General features: G+C 52.2%; 1 protein-coding gene across 1 annotated transcript; it reads left to right on the forward strand.

Moving 5' to 3' along the window:
* Positions 1-1,850: 1,850 nt before the first annotated feature.
* Positions 1,851-11,631, forward strand: MCM5 (minichromosome maintenance complex component 5). The gene is made up of 17 exons (XM_061445100.1): positions 1,851-1,985; positions 2,183-2,365; positions 3,216-3,342; positions 3,454-3,582; positions 4,019-4,191; positions 5,510-5,665; positions 5,754-5,920; positions 6,558-6,729; positions 6,893-7,004; positions 7,764-7,907; positions 8,164-8,229; positions 9,066-9,242; positions 9,347-9,459; positions 9,712-9,840; positions 10,071-10,213; positions 10,882-11,009; positions 11,304-11,631. The coding sequence occupies exons 2-17, from the start codon at positions 2,199-2,201 to the stop codon at positions 11,403-11,405; spliced, it is 2,205 nt and encodes a 734-aa protein (XP_061301084.1). The 5' UTR covers positions 1,851-1,985; positions 2,183-2,198; the 3' UTR covers positions 11,406-11,631.
* The last annotated feature ends 4,924 nt before the right edge of the window (positions 11,632-16,555 follow it).

A 16,555-nucleotide genomic window follows, 5' to 3' on the forward strand; every position in this document is an offset into this window, starting at 1 on the left:
AACACACTTTAGGCTTTGATCCTACGAGGCAGCTAAATGGGACGCATCAAGCACACAACCGTATGCTCTCACCTATGTAATAAACTAACCCAACTTCCTCCCAGGACTCAGCACACACACATGGCATTGCTGAAGACACTCCAAACACACAGCACTGCTGGAGCAGCTCATGCACACAGCTTTTTTTCCCTCCCTTTTTGCTGAGGCAGCTCTGGATGGATGGCTTTGTGGCCAGCCACTCTTACAGCCATAGGCCCTATGTGCTTTGGAGAGTCTTCTAACACAGGAGTCACTGCAGGAGAGGTTGCAGTTCATGTACGGAACAGTAGATACCCACAAGGCCGTTATCTATCACCTCAGAGGCCTTTCCACTCTTTCTACCAGAAAGCCTCCATGATCAACCAGTCTCCATGATGCTGCCTGTTCTGGCTGTGACCTTAATCCCAAAGACATACATTCCTAAAGATCTGTTTTAATGACCAGCACTGAATCTGCTCAGAGAGCAAGCATCAGAATGCAGGCCGTGCTGAGAATAAACAGTGGGAGAGAGGGGCTGATTCAGGTATTTATTCTCAGGCTCTATATTCCTTCTGAGTCCCCTTTAATACTTCTCTATTTCGGCCCATCTGAAACCCCTGGTAGAAAAAATAGTCCTTAAAAAGATAGTCAGGTGTTTGAAAAGCAGGTGTATGTGGCCTGATAGCTATTCAAATATAAGAACTTCCTCAAAGTTCAGCCTATCCAGTCCCTTTAACCAACCCCAACTAAATCATTATGTTCAACCATGCTGAATAACTAAACATCCCAAATATGCAAATGCCCATGAGCTCAGAAATGCACACTGCCACACTCAGCTTCTCTCCACTAACCAAAGGGATTGCAACTGTGACCTTGAAGTTAGGAAATCTGGGTTCAGAGTGACATCATCCCCTCCCTGCTCATGGCAGAAGGGGTATGGTGCTTTGAGTACCTCTGTCATTGTGCTAACACACACTGAAGGACTCCATGCTGAGCATAAAGAAGTCTTCAGAGGGAAAGACTAATGCTTTGCTTGTACTTGCCTATGATCTTTATGAATATATAAAGAAGGACAAAGACCTGCTAGAGCGAGTCCAGAGGTGGGACATGAAGATGCTTTCTCCTATGAAGGCAGGCTGAGAGAGCTGGGCTTGTTCAACCTGGAGAAGAGAAGGCTCCAGAGAGACCTTAGAGCAGTGCCTAAGGGGGGTCTACAAGAAATCTGGAGAGGGACTTGTTGCAAGGGCAGGTAGTGACAGGCAAGGGGGAATGGCTTTAAACTGAGAGAGGGGAGTTTTACATTAGATATAGGGAAGAAATTCTTCCCTGTGAGGGTGCTGAGGCACTGGTTGCACAGGTTGCCCAGAGAAGCTGTGGCTGCCCCATCCTTGGCAGCGTTCAAGGCCAGGTTGGACGGGGCTTGGAGCAACCTGGTCTAGTGGAAGGTGTCCCTGCCCATGGCAGGGGGTTGGAACTGGATAAGCTTTAAGGTCCATTCCAACCCAAACCAGGCTGTGACTCTGTGGTTTCCTCACAGTGCGGCCCCCCGCACACAGCAAGTTTTTCCTCCACCCTCTTCCCCTTGGCCATGGCCGCACCAGCCGCCTGGGGGCACCCAACGTGCTCCCTCCGCCCGCAATGGTTTCACCCGTTCCCCCCTCCGCTTACCGCCACGATGGTCGCACCCACCCGCCATTTCACCTCTCCCCGCCCTTCTCTCCCAGATTTCGCGCCAAACTGCTCCAGGCCGGCAGGGGTCTGAGCGCCCCGGCCAATCAGCGGCAGAGGAAGGCCGCGCTCTTCCCCTTGGGGCGGGCCGGGAGAACGGGCGGGGTCCAATCCGCGGCGGCGCGCTGAGGGCGGGCCAATCGGAGTGCGCGGCGACAGCGGCGGGGCTGAGCTTTCGTTTCCGCCGCGAGTTGGTTTTGCCGCGAAAAAGTCGGTGGCGGCTTCTCTCGAGCAGCGAGGTGTGGAGCGGAGCGGGATCGGGGGGGCATGGGGGGGGGGGGGGGCAGTGCCAGGGGTGGCGAGGCGGGGGGCAGCGGGCAGTGTATTCGGGAGGAGGGTATCCCCTGGGGCATTTGGTGCGGGGAGGGGAGGGAGGAGAAGGTGGAGAAGAAGGAGGGAATATTTGGTGCTGACCGTGGGCTCTCTCTCCCCTCAGGGCAGCAGCAGTCGCCATGTCCGGCTTTGACGACCCCGGCATTTACTACAGCGACAGTTTCGGGGCCGATGGGTCTGTGGAAGAGGGGCACATTCGGAAGTCGCAGCTGCAGAAGCGGTTGAAGGAGTTCCTGCGGCAGTACCGGGTGGGCACGGACCGGACGGGCTTCACCTTCAAATACAGGTGCTGCTCTGACCGCTTTTCTCCTTTGGTGCCGCTCCTTTTCGGACACCCAGCCTGCTATTAACTTCCCTCCTGCTATGTGCACCTCACATATACAGTGGCATGTGTCAGCTTTTCTCTGCCCGTGGACCATAAATAACTCTTTGTCAGTATAAGAAATGTTCCCGTTTAGCCTTATAGGAAAACTGAGGTCTGGTGTTCTGCCACGTTGTTAGGCAGCCAGCAAGTGGCACAGATAGCAATAGAGGGAGCTGCACTGCCAAGTTTGCACGTAGCTATGAAATTCAAGGTCTGTCTTCCAGTTCTAGTGCTTGCTGGTCTAGTATCCGTTGTCTGTATCCATTCAAATCAGTGCAGCACTGTCCATATGCTCCGTTGGAGGCTGCGAAGGTGCCTTGGTCAGCCCTTTGCCTATGCAGTTTGGAGACACAACTGTGAGAGAACATGGAGATGTGTCATGCAAGGGCTGAGACAGGCCTTTCATCGCTGAATTTCATGGACCCTGGGTTTTATAGAGATTATTGCCAGCTGTGCTATTACTTCATTCTTTAAAGTCATTTTTTAGGTATAATAGGTTATCCTGTGTGGAAATTTTCTAGTTGCCTATCTGGTCGTGTAACTCTAGTGAAAATTAGTCACTGTAAGCACTGGTGTCCCTGTCTTATGTCACATTTCAGAATGGTTTTGCATGAAAGATTTGTCCAGGTCCCCCTACACTCTCCTGGTTGTTCCTGTTTGCTTTCCAAACCAAGGACTTCCTGCAGAACCTGCCTTCTCTGCTGCCTGCTTGTCATAAGGTTGCTATGGGTAACTGTTGCTTTCTCCCCTGCCGACCTTTACTGCCTTCCAGGGATGAGCTTAAACGGCACTATAACCTGAGTCAGTACTGGGTGGAGGTGGAGATGGAAGACTTGGCCAGCTTTGATGAAGATCTTGCTGACTATCTGTACAAGCAGCCAGCAGAGCACCTGCAGCTGGTAAGGAGGGAGGAGATGGGCAACCTGGTGTGCTGACATTGTCACATTATGACAGCAGCCCTGATAATACACTGTAGTACACCTATAAGAGCCTAGTTGTTCCCCTTATAGTTTGAAGAAGCAGCAAAAGAAGTTGCAGATGAAGTCACTCGTCCTCGTCCTTCAGGGGAGGAAGCTCTCCACGACATCCAAGTGATGCTGAAATCAGATGCCAATGCAGCCAGCATCCGCAGCCTGAAGGTGAGGGGACTGGGCTGCCAACTGAGCAGTGAGTGGCAAGGCTTGCTTATGTGGCCATGTGATTGCAGGGAAGCTTTTGGCACTTGAGCACATAGTTCAGGATGTTGGTTGTACGCTAATTTACAAGCAGGGATGCTCTGCAACTTAATTGTGACTACAAAGGACTTACTGCTGGCTTCTGTTGCAGGGACATTATTGCTGTTAGTGATGTTCTGCACAATGTTTTGTCCTTAGCCTGTACTGCTTTGAAATCCACAGGCTTAAGTCATGCAACATTCCTTTACTGCTGTAGAGGAGAAGACTGACATCGTGCAGGCATTTTGTTCTGGTACTGTAGTCCCATAAATGTAGGAATTGTAGCTAAGAACTGTGTTTCTTTAAGTTCTTCAATTTCCCATCCATCCTCCAGTGATGGCTTTCTCACATTCCTTTTCAGTCTGACCAGATGTCCCGCCTTGTGAAGATCCCTGGGATTGTAATTGCGGCAACCCCTGTGAGAGCCAAGGCCACCAGAATAGCCATCCAGTGCCGCAGCTGCCGCAACACCATCACCAACATTGCGGTGCGCCCGGGCCTAGAGGGCTATGCTCTCCCCAGGAAATGCAACACGTAAGGACCAACGTGGGGATACATGTGGGCAGGCTGGTGGGGGGCGGGAAAAGGCTTCATGCCTTCCTCCTGCTTCCCTTCCATCCCATGTGTGCTGCAGAGTCAGCTCTGTGATGCATAATGAAGGAGCATCTGCACTGCTTTCTGCCTCCTCCCTTCGTGTTGACCTTGTGCCTGTATCTGTGGCATTTGCTGTAACCGGTTGCTGGAGTTAAAACTGGCAAGTTTTAACTCCAGCAGCTGTCTGTGGTCATGCTGGTGGTGACACTACATGACCAGTGCTGCAAGTTGTCCAGAGAGTTCTTTTTATCTTTAGTGCATTTTGCCTGTTGTACCTAAAGGTTCATTCCTGCTTATAGCTGCCCCATAATGCTGTGCTAAGCTGCTGGCCTAACTTCCTATTAAGTTCTTACCTTTTTCAAACAAACCTCTTGCTTCCACATTCCCCCTCCCCAGGGGACTCGCGTTACCTTCTGTAGTAAGGCTTTGCTACTAACCTCCAAATCCTGCTTTATAGCTCTTGGTGTCCAGGTGACCCGTGAGCATTGAGCTGCTGCTGTGCTGCTGCTCTCACATCACCCAGTCCTGGTGGGTTGTGTCTTAAAGCTTATGCCTGCCAGTATTTATTTTCTGCTCCTTAACTCTAATGTAGCTTGAGAGGCCTTTGGAATAGGGATCATTCTTGTGCGTGGCCTGTACAGCACCTCGCTGCTGATCCTTGACTGCACAAGAGCATCTGCAATCTCCTGTTACCCTCCCTGAAAGCCCTGCATGGGGTCAGGCATCAGCAGTGATGTACTGAGATGGCAGCAGGACGTGGAGGTTCTTTTTGTCTCAAAGAGTTTGTAGTTTAGCAAGGCAGATATGTCTCAAGAGACTGGAAGGTTGATGGCAGCCTTGTCACATTGCTAATTGCTCTCTCACCAGAAACCACTTAACATTTGTTTCGTGCATGAGGTTATAAAGAAAAATGCCCTGCTGTGTCGCTGAATCTATACTGTTACCTTCTGTGTAATTAATGAATTACCTTCCTCCCTGCTTTTAGCTAGCAGGGGATGGGGGTGAGACCGGGGAAGCACTCAGACAAGTATCAGCCTGTCTTTGGCTTGTTGTTGTGCATGCTTTTGGCAGCTGTTGAAGGCAGCGCAGAGGGTTGGTGAGCCTTTGGTTCAGCTTATGTGACTGTCCTTCTCACCTGGTGGACACCGCTTGGAGGGGTGGCTGCTCTGGGCTCTTTTACCACTGTCCCCTCTTCAGGGGTGCTCATAGGGTGGTTGTGGAGTGCCAGCAGCCTCCCCTCATTGGTGTCTCTGCACAGAGAGCAAGCTGGCCGCCCAAAGTGCCCGCTGGACCCATATTTCATCATGCCAGATAAGTGCAAGTGCGTGGACTTCCAGGTGCTGAAGCTGCAGGAGTCTCCGGATGCTGTGCCACACGGGGAGATGCCCCGGCACTTGCAGCTCTACTGTGACAGGTACCAGTGCAGTCTCTGCACCCTCACCCCGCTGGGGCCATCCTTTCTTCCACTACCATCTTCTCTGCTTTCCCCTTCCTCCTCTTAGGTACCTCTGTGACAAAGTTGTCCCAGGGAACAGGGTCACTATCATGGGCATCTACTCCATCAAGAAATCTGCCCTCAGCAAGAACAAAGGCCGTGACAACGTGGGTGTGGGTATCCGAAGTGCCTACATCCGTGTGGTGGGCATCCAGGTGGACACGGAGGGATCAGGTGAGGGCTGCTTTTAGTGCCCATCTGGTCTATGTGGTGCTGGTAGAGCCCCCTCTCTGAACACAGTGGTCCCTCACCATGCATTGCATGCAATCACAAACTGGGTCCTTCTCTGATGCTTATATAGCAGAAGGTTCAAGCCGATTCAAGGGTTGAGTTGCCTGGATGCTCTATAGTCATATCCTGTATCACTTTTTCTCAATGATATTAAATGAGGAGGCTTCAGCCTGAGTCCTTCAGGGTATTTAAGTTGCTTTTATCTTATTGATCTTAGTGGGAATCTGCTAAGCCATCCCTGAGGATCCAGGCTGCAGCCAACGGTTAAATTTGAGCTATGTATTGAAAACATTGTCCTGACTGTAATTCTCCCTCTGGTTCCTCCGGAGCTGCTTTGCCCCAGATCCTTGGTTTTTCATACCAGCCTCTGAGGACACAGCCTGCCTTGCTGGGATAGCAAATGCCTGCCCTCTCCATCCTTCCCCACTGGCAAGAAGGGGTTTTGGTGGTAGTGGGCGTCCCCACTGGCATGATCTGAAGAAGGGGTTTTGGTGGTAGTGGGTGTTTGGGGGGAGTAACGTAATTTACTTTAAAGAACATCCATTTGCTCACTGTTGCATCACACAAACGTTGTGTGCAGGACACAGCATTGCTGGCTCGGTAACCCCTCAGGAGGAGGAGGAACTTCGTCACCTTGCTGCCATGCCCAACATCTACGAGACCATCGCCAAGAGCATTGCGCCCTCCATCTATGGCAGCACCGACATCAAGAAGGCCATTGCCTGCCTCTTGTTTGGAGGCTCCCGCAAGAGGTGAGGAGAAGTCAGCCTGGTGGAGAGAGTGGTGGCAGGGGTGTCATTCATGGCACAAAGCCCTCGTATGGTCTTCTGGCACTTGGTTATTAGCAGTGCTTGGTTATCAAAATCAAGGCTTGCCATCTCTCCTCCTTCTCTTCCTCCCATCCTGTCACTCCAGGCTCCCAGATGGGCTGACCCGCAGAGGAGACATCAACTTACTGATGCTGGGTGACCCTGGTACGGCCAAGTCCCAGCTGCTGAAGTTTGTTGAGAAGTGTTCACCCATTGGGGTAGGTGGTTTGAGAGACCGTCTTGTAGTGCAGCTTGTTTCTTCCTTCTGCTCCTCGCATAGCATGGAAGACCAAACCATGGTCACAGCAGATACTTGCCCATGCATCTACAGCTGGCTGGCAGGGGTGTGAACTGTTAATTCTGGTGCTGGCTTGGGAGAGATGGGGTGCAGGATGCAGGACAAAGGAGGGAAGGGGAAGCAGGTGATGCCTTTCATTATGATCTGAGCCAGACTATTTGCAGACGTCCAAAGACGTGACTGGTGCTGTTGTTTATTGTTGAGATTTGATCAGTGGAGATGCTGGCTGGTCAGGACAAATGAAGTTGACTGCATCTCAGGCACGGACCTCCAGGCTGAGTTCAGGCATGAAATTATATTTTCAGCTGTGTTTTCTTGTAGTCTCTATTAAACTCAGCCTCTGACTGCATTGTTGCCTCCGGAGGGAAACAAACCTAATACAGCAGACCACCAAACAATGAATCGCTCCCTGTTCTGTACTTAATACTTGTGTTTGTGTGTCTGCAAGCCCTCCGGTGCGTCACAGCTGCTTGTTCCGAAGCCTGGGGCTAGGCAATAGTCTGGCTCTGTACACTGCTGGTCTGCTTCCTGTATGTGCTGAGGGGTTTTCCTGGAGATCCTTGTGTTTCCTCTGGATTTTGTGGTGCTGGGAGTGCTTTGTCCTCTAGCTGGAGCAGCGGGCTCCTGGGTCCCACAGCAGCTGATGTGCTGTCCCTTTCCTTGTCCCGTGTGCCACTAGGTATACACCTCTGGGAAGGGCAGCAGCGCTGCTGGTTTGACGGCCTCGGTGATCCGGGACCCTTCCTCCAGGAATTTCTTCATGGAGGGGGGAGCCATGGTGCTGGCAGATGGAGGAGTGGTGTGCATTGATGAGTTCGACAAGGTACCCATGGCACTGCCTGTGAGGGAGAGTCCTTGGGCTGACAGCTTCTCCTGGGAGAGCCCAGAGCCGCAGGGGAAGGCCAGAGGATGGGGCTGCAAGGGAATTGTGGTTACACCCTGAACTCTTGGGAAGAAGTCCTCACAGAGCTTCCCCTTGGGGGGCAGCATCCGTGGGTGTGTATCTGGGGCCTGGTGGAGGTGACTGATAATGACTTCTCTTTTCTCCTCACCTCATTTCTCCCACTTTGGATGGGAAGATGCGGGAGGATGACCGCGTGGCCATTCACGAGGCCATGGAGCAGCAGACCATCTCCATTGCTAAGGTGAGCTGTGAGTGGGTTTCTGAGAGGCGGCGGTCACGCATCTTTTGCCAGACTTCTGCCATTACAGAGTCCAGGCAGTGTTTCTGATGGTCACTGTTTGATCTGAGACCACTCAGCCCTACCTGTAGGCTTTGGATTGTCTCTCTCAGATAGCCTCAGCAGGACTGAAACGAGCTCCCTCTGCTCTGCCTGTCCTCTGCTCTAGATGTAGTAGTTCTGCTGATGTCAGATCCTAAAGTCACTTCTTTTCCTCCTTTTCCTCCACCCCTTCTACAGGGGCTGCCTGGCATGCTGGTGCCTGATCTCTCAAATCACAGTTTCTCTTAGTCTCTACTGCTCAGCTTCTTTTGGTAGCACCTCTGCTCCCTCCTGGTTCCTCTGTTTCACCCCTTACCTATTGAGTCCCTGGTAACAGAGCACCCACCACTGCTGTCCCTCTTGCCTTTGCTACCTGCATACCCAGTGCTTTGCCACCAAGGCTGCCCAAGGAGGCTGAGTCCCGGCCACCCAGTTTCTAGCTCACATTGCAAATGTGGGGTGGGGTCTTGGTGTCCTTGCCCTTGACATGAGGTTTTAAGTGAAACTAGTTAGTGCTCAAGTGTCTGCTGAAGCCAGTCCTCCAGAAGACCGTGTGGGTCCAGCCCGATGTAGTTCCTGTGCTGACCCCTCTCCAAGGAGGAGCCATTACGGAGCAATTGGGTTTTATTTAAATGCAAGTGATTGATGAGGAGTCCTTACAGACTGCTTTGGACGTTTCGCTATGATTTAATAGCCGCCTAGCCCTGCTGTGAGGTGGTTGTGGTCTTGACCCCATCCATTTCTCCTTCCGCCTGCAGGCAGGAATCACAACCACACTCAACTCCCGCTGCTCAGTGCTGGCAGCTGCCAACTCTGTCTTTGGGCGCTGGGATGAGACCAAGGGCGAGGAGAATATTGATTTTATGCCCACCATCCTGTCCCGATTTGACATGATCTTCATCGTCAAGGATGTATATGATGAAGAGCGAGACATGGTGGGTCAGGCTGCATGGGTGCAGCTGAGTCTCGTGATGCACTGCTTTTTTTGGGAGGGGGAGGTACTGCGGTTCCTACTGCCTGACTACTTCTGCTCTTGTAGACGCTGGCCAAGCACGTGATGTCCTTACATGTGAGTGCCTTCACGCAGACCCAGGCAGTGGAGGGTGAGATCGATCTGAACAAGCTGAAGAAGCTCATCTCCTTCTGTCGGATGTAAGTGACTTCTTGGCAGTGCCTGGGCTGCACGGTGGGAGGCAGTGGTGAGAAGCAAACCGTGCAGCTGATGCTTGCAAGCACTCTTATATGCATGACCTTATTTAATGCCTACCTTGAGAAAAGAGAAGCAAGAGCAGCTCACAACAGTGCCACAGTGTGGATCAAGGAAGTGAGGGGTGCCCGGGGACCCCCTGCACAGGGGGACCCTCTGTGGTGCTGCTGCCTTCCAGCTCCCATCCCTCCTTGTAGGAAATGTGGCCCTCGGCTGTCAGCGGCAGCGGCGGAGAAGCTGAAGTACCGCTACATCCTGATGCGGAACGGCACTCGCCAGCACGAGCAGGAGAGCGACCGCCGCTCCAGCATCCCCATCACTGTGCGGTGAGCAACACTGCCCTCCTTGTCCTACCAGAACCCTCAGGGGTGGGGTTGTATCGCTGGGACTCACCTCGGGTATCCCAGAAAGCGGATTAGTGGGGTGCTGGGGTTTGGGGGAGCTCTCTGAACAGGGCAATGCTGGCGATGCCTGGGGTGTGGTGAGCAGGGTGTCAGGGGGAAGAGGGAGACCCATCGGAGCTGCAGTAGAAAGCAGGGAACATCTTCGGTTGTAGGCAACTGGAGGCCATTGTGCGCATTGCTGAGTCCCTGGCAAAGATGAAGCTTCAGCCCTTCGCTACGGAGACGGATGTTGAGGAAGCCTTGAGGCTCTTCCAGGTGTCCACGCTTGATGCAGCCATGTCAGGCAGCCTGTCAGGTGAGGGGGAGATGCGCTGTGCAGGAGGCACATGTTGGGCCTGGCTGTTGAGGACAAGGAGAGATGAGCTCCCACCCCCAGGACCGGGGGGACAGGGGCAGTGAGTGCTGCCAGCCATCCGCAGTCACATGCTGGACCTATATTTTGAGCAAAGGCAAAGCGATTTGTGCTTTTCCCAAGAAAGGCTGGGCCAGGTGATCCTTGAGGCCCCTTCCAACCTGTTATTCTGTGATTCTATGAATGCTTGTGGCAGCAAGGCACCGTCATGGCCAAGGGGCTTTGGCTCGCAATGGAAAATGACACCAAGGGTCTCCCCCTGTCATGAGCAAGGGAGGGATGGTCTGGCCCCTTGTGGGCCAAAGGCTATCATCTGCTGCTGCAGGTGATTCCCTAGCCTGTTTGTCCTCCAACATCTTTCCCTGTGGGGCTGAAGGCAGCGTTTCCTTGAGAGACAGCGTGGCACAAAGGGTTTGAAAAGAGCTCCAGCAGTCTGGTCCACATTCATCTGTGTCTTTGGAGCTTTCACCACCTTTGACTGTGGATTTGCTCTTGGGTTCTGTAAGGTCTTGGAAACATGCAGGTGTGGTGGGAGACACAGGATATGGACACCCTGGCTTTGAGAGTGACACCTGGGTGCCACAGAGAGCTCACACAGCCTTTCCCTCCAGGGGCAGAAGGCTTCACAACTCAGGAGGACCAAGAGATGCTGTCCCGCATTGAGAAGCAGCTCAAGCGCCGCTTTGCCATCGGCTCTCAGGTGTCGGAGCACAGCATCATCCAGGACTTCATGCGGCAGGTAGGCCACGGACTGCGCGGTTGGGCTGTGAACCAGGGACCCCGGGCTGCTGCTCAGGGGAGTGAAGTCCATTCCCCAAGGCTGAGATCCTACCCTTGAAACCAGACCTGTTTGATTTGTGACACTGGCTGTGGTCAGAGTGGAATAGTGAAAAGGGAGCATCAGCACATGGTGCTGCTGGGTCCTGCATCCCTCCAGGGAGGCATAGCCGGGCTTCAGGCAGGCTGCAGCATCCTGTGGGTGCTGGTGAGCTTTCCATGCCGGATCATCTTTCCGTGCTCTCTCCTTTTCCAGAAATACCCAGAACACGCCATCCACAAGGTGCTGCAGCTGATGATGCGGCGGGGGGAAATCCAGCACCGCATGCAACGCAAAGTCCTCTACCGCATCAAGTGACCTCCCTTTCCCACGTGCGGGGAGGGAAGCGCTGGTGTCTGACACCTGCCCAAGTGCAGGCACAGTGCCCCGTGGGGCTCCTGGAAGAAGCTTTTCCTTGGGGAGGAAAAGTGTCCCACTTGAAGCAGGGTTTGGGGTGGGCAGGGTTCCCCTGTCACAGTATACGTTGATGTTTCTTTGAACTTCAAAAGCTTTTAGTTTGTATTAAAATAAAAACTTGTTTGTAGCTCAGGGTATGTTCCCTTTCACCTTCAAAGGTGGTGCAGGATCTTGGTTGCAAAGGCATCTTTCCTGCTCACCCTGTGTTGAGTCCACCAGTGCCCACCCTGGAGACTCCCCTTGAGGCAGGGCGTAGCCTCATGGGTAGCACCAGCAGCCTGGAAAGCAGAAACTGATTTCTCACTCAGTGTTTGATCTGTCTGTAAAGGCATAAATCCCGTTGGTGCTGGCTGCCCTGTTGGCCTCAGCAGTTCAGAGGCACTTACCGGATCACTGCATGCAGGCTGCTGCCATCTTCCCTGTCTGCCAGTAGCAGTGAAGGAAATGCACTACTGTTTTCTGCTTCAGAGCTGCTTTTAGCTTATCCCCCCTTCTCTCCAAGGGCTCCCGCAGCAAATGCTTTACCCTGCAGTGTAAAGGGCTGCATGGAAGCCTTGCTGGAGGCGTCAGCAGAGCCCCCTGATTGCCCCAGTGAGGATGGGAATATGGAGTGATGCCCAAGAGCTGTATACCCTCCTCCAGCTAGGCTCTATCACCTCATGCCAACAGCCACAGGGGAAGGTTTTCCCACTTGCTAGGAGCCTCTCTGGGCTGTGAGCCCCGGGTGGACTTTTGCAGCCACTTGCTCTTCTGTGTTTGTTGTGTGACCTTGCACTTGTCAGGCTGCAAGTTTTTATCACTACTGGCAAAGAAGCGTTGGCTCTGAAGAGGTAAGGTGTGAGTAGGTCCTTTCCTTGTCCTCTCAGGGCCAGCTTGCATGTGTGAGCTCTGGTGGGGCATTCTGGAGACAGTGCAGTGTGCGGCAGTGCAGGCAAGTGAAAACGCTCCCTGCCGGCAAGTGACCTTCAGGCTGAGAAACATCCCAGGAGAGGCTTCATTAGCAAAGAAATGTTCAGGGCCAGCAGAGGGTACCAGAGCACTGAGGATGCTGGGCTGCGGCTGTTCACAGAGCTCCCTTGGAGAGGAGAAACCAAGGGGTCCCTTTGGGCTGGGTGGTGGGGTGAAGGGTGCACCCAGCCTGGCAGATGTCCCACAAGGGAAGTGCTCCACTGCAACCCCTGTGGGGTTCAACAGCATCCCTCTTTGCTTTGGTCTGGGTGTTCCGAGAAGTGCACAGTGAACTGATGTGGCTGGAGGTGGTGTTAGGGTTCGGAGTCTGTCTGGAGGGGCTGGTGCAGTGGTGGCCCTGGGGAGACTGATTGCACATTGGAGAAACAGCCTCCTGGTCTTCATCCTCCAGTTTTTTCAAGAGGAGCTGACCTTTGTGGAGGGCTGTAGGGGAGAGGAGGCTGGCACAAAGCCTTCCATGGGATACGCAGGGATGGGTCTCCAGAAAGCTCACCCCAGTGATTTTATTGCCCTGTATTTCTACAGGTTCCAAGCACCTCACAGCGCTTCTTGGAGCCTGTGATGCTGGGGCAAAAGCAGGCACCCTTCTTTTCCCTTTATAAAGAAAATGAGACCCTGTCTCTCCCCAGACTGCTTCCTGACTGGGAGGCAGGGCTGGAACAAGAGAAGGATGCAGCTGCCTTCAGCTGCTGCTCCATGGAGAGGATCAGCTCCATGGAGGAGGAATAAGTGAATGTGGGAATAATAGGGCAACATTCTCACCTGGAAACTGAAATTCCCACAGCTGCCAATGTCTTATCTGAAAGCATCCCGCCTTCTCACAAACTTCTGCGCCCCTGATCAAGCACTTGATATTGCAGCATCAGGAGGTGGCCCATTAGAGCAGTGTCAACACAGCCCCAGAGCAGCAGCATGGTGTCTTGCCACATCCCATGTAGCATGGTAGCAACTGGTCCTACAGTTCTCTCAGCCCCTGCCACCTTTCCACAGTACCTCTGTCCTTGCTTTGGAGGTGCTGACAGTACTTACCTATCTGCGGTCCTTCTTCCAGAGGTGCAGCAATAGCAAACAGGGATGTGAGATATGGAATCAGTAACCACAGCCTGTTCTTAATGCTGCTTTTGGAGGAGGCTATTAGCTCTGTTCCCAGAGAGCTTGGAAAGAGCACCCAGCAATGGAGAGGGGCTGGATAGGGAGAGAGCGTCCTGGGGCGAAGGGCTCCATTTCCATCACCCTTCTTGTTCCCTACCCTTCCCTCCACAGACATATCTGAAGCCTTTCTCCATGATCTTTGCTCTGTGCTGCAGCAGAAGCTCATGGCTAGATGTCAGTTCCTGTCTGCCAGTGGTGGTGATGTGGTGCTCACAGGTTTGAAAAGAGCCAGCATCTCACAGTACATGGAGCTGTGCTGGGCGTTGGCAGGTGTGGAGGTTGGAAATCCTTTTTGTTGTTTTTTTTTTTGTTGTTTTCATGGTATGAAAGAGAGCAGAGGTATAATTCTGTGACAGGGATCAGAATGATTGATCTCTTTTTGTTATGAAATGTGTTGATTATATGGTACGAGGTTATGTAAGCGTACGTATGGTTTCAAACAACATTGTTTAGCAGCTAATGTATGCAGCTTTATCAGAAGAAACGTGTTGATGTGCACAACTCGTACTATCTTGGAACTCAAGATCATTGATTACTAATAGCTTGTTTTGAATGTTGCACTGCAGGTGGAAACTTTGTGAGGAACAGCAGCTCTCAGTTGGGTGGATGCTTGGCGATACCTACTTGATAAGGGACTGGTGGTCCTCCTGCTGAAGGTGACCAGATCTTTCCTCAGATGATAGCTACTAGGTAAAGGACTGGTCATCCTCCTGGTGAAGGTGTCTTTTTTGTCATTCCTGAGATTCTTGCTTGCTGAGACTTGGGACAGCGTCTCCTTAGATGACCAAAACCACTGTTCTCAAATTTAATGCTGACAGAAAGAGCAAAACCAGCCAGACTTAGCCACTTCACATCTGAGCAGCACAACATTCCCTTACCTAGCCTACCACCTGACCTTGTCCTTTAACTTAGTGCTGTGTCACTGGCACAGGAAGCCCATTCCTCAACCTTGGCTTGCCCTCCTGGGAAGTACAATTGGAGAAGTGTAACCACCCCAAACCCGGCAGCTGCCAGGGATGCTCAGGTGCCTTTGATTCAAAGCTTGGGCTGGTATAGGAGCCACCCACCTCTTGCCACAATGAATTATCCCCCAGAGAACTTGCAGATTACATGTAATTCTGCAAGAGATGTGTTCATCTGTGTGAGAGGAGGGGAGTTTCTCACTCAAAAGAGATTCAGTGCATGGGCTCTTCCCAGCCTTTCTGGTTCTCCATGAGAAGGCTGGGTTGGGGTTCATCTGACCAGGCATCAAGAGCTGTGTCTTGAGCAAGGTACTCTGTGTGTCTTGCACAAGGGAGTGAGCACTTTTGTTTTATCCAAACTAAAAGTTCAAAAGAAACCAGGCAAGCTGTGCCCCAGTTGCATTTATTTTCTCTCTGTTGACTACAAAAATGGGTCAGGACAACTAGATTGAGCCCGTATTTTTGCATCAAAAGTGTCTCAAACCGGGGAGATGTGCACGTCCTTCCTTGTGTGCTGCAGTGCTGCATCGGAGGGGGAGGGCTTTGGTGAAGGCTTGCTTTAGGTGCTAATTTTGTGGCAGCTTCACTAGGTTTGATTCTCTCCTTGTACACCAAGCTCATCAGAATGCCTCTGTGGGAATGTCACCGGAGCTCCACTATTGTAAAATCCAGCAAAACTGAGTCATCACATCTGCACTGCTTGGATCTCTTCCACCTCCATGTAGGATGAGAGCTGTTGCAATGCAGCAACCTAACCTCTGAGCGTGTTGTGTCACTTCCCCCATAAAATAAAACAAAGCCAAACTGCAGAGTCCTGAGGGCTGTTGCTCAAGGATGTGAGATAAACACGGGCTAGTAGAATATGCTGATAAGGGCAACGTGAGAAATGATCGGAGCTGATCCACCAAGCACCAACCCCAGATGAAGGAAGCCTCAGCTCCTTTCCCCTCTCTGCTACTGACTTGCTGGGCCAGTTGAGCAAGTGACTTCCTCTTGCCTGCTCTGGATAATAACCTTTTTGGAGCACAGATAGCCTCTTACCACCATTTTGTGTAGTACCTGACACAACAGCAGCTGTGTCAGAGTTACCCTGCTGATACAATGACACTAACATGTTCTAGGGCCTTGCCAGCCCTCGCCAGACTGAGAAATGATCTCCCAGCTGCAAAGAAATCCTTGTGCTTTGCTCTGGAGAGTGCCAAGAGATGAAGGGAGAAGTTTGGAGGGGGGGGAAGACCATCGTGCAGCAATGCCACACTGCCATAACATCAGCCGGCAGAACGGTGCATGTGTCATGGGTCTGGGTGCCTGTGATGTGGTCTTCTGAGCAGGGGTGTCTCGCACTGAGTTTCAAGTCCTTTAGAAAGTCTGACTAATGGCCTGTATCCCCATTTCCTGTGTGGGAAGTCTGGCCAGAAAGCACACAGACCTCTGGCCAGAAATGCCAGGCAACACTGATTTATATGCCCTCTGCACAATAGACTTTTGAACCCTCAGAATCAGCCACCTTGGAAAAGACCTTTAAGATCATCAAGTCCAACCATTATCCCAGGACTGCCAAGGCCACCACTAACCCATGGCACTGAGGGCCTCATCTACACGGTTTGTGAACACTTCCAGGGATGGTGATTCCACCATTCCCTGGGTGTTCCAATGCCTGTTCCAATGCCTGAGCACCCTCTCTGTGAAGAAATTGTTCCTAATATCCAATCTGAACCTCCCCTCGCACAGCTTGAGGCCATTTCCTCTTGTCTTATTGGGCAGAACAGGGAGAAGAGACTGACCCCACCTCTCTCCATCCTCCTTTCAGGCAGTTGTAGAGAGCGATAAGGTCCCCCTGAACCTTCTCTTCTCCAGACTAAACACCCCAGTTCCCCCAGCCATTCCCCATCACACTTGTGCTCCAGGCCCTTCACCAGCTTCATTGCCCTTCTCTGCACCTCTCCAGCACCTCAATGTCTCTCTTGT

This window comes from Pezoporus flaviventris, unplaced genomic scaffold (assembly GCF_033815535.1).
Source record: "Pezoporus flaviventris isolate CSIRO_AGI_PZ_B2104156 unplaced genomic scaffold, CSIRO_AGI_Pfla_v1 ptg000002l, whole genome shotgun sequence".
NCBI lineage: Eukaryota > Metazoa > Chordata > Aves > Psittaciformes > Psittacidae > Pezoporus > Pezoporus flaviventris.

Bases quoted from the DNA above. Each gene is read 5' to 3' on its own strand.
- MCM5 (XM_061445100.1), top strand. From the start codon at position 2,199: ATGTCCGGCTTTGACGACCCCGGCATTTACTACAGCGACAGTTTCGGG. The intron at 3,343-3,453 runs GTAAGGAGGGAG...TTCCCCTTATAG, and splicing joins CAGCAGAGCACCTGCAGCTG to TTTGAAGAAGCAGCAAAAGA. The intron at 7,908-8,163 runs GTACCCATGGCA...TTGGATGGGAAG, and splicing joins GCATTGATGAGTTCGACAAG to ATGCGGGAGGATGACCGCGT.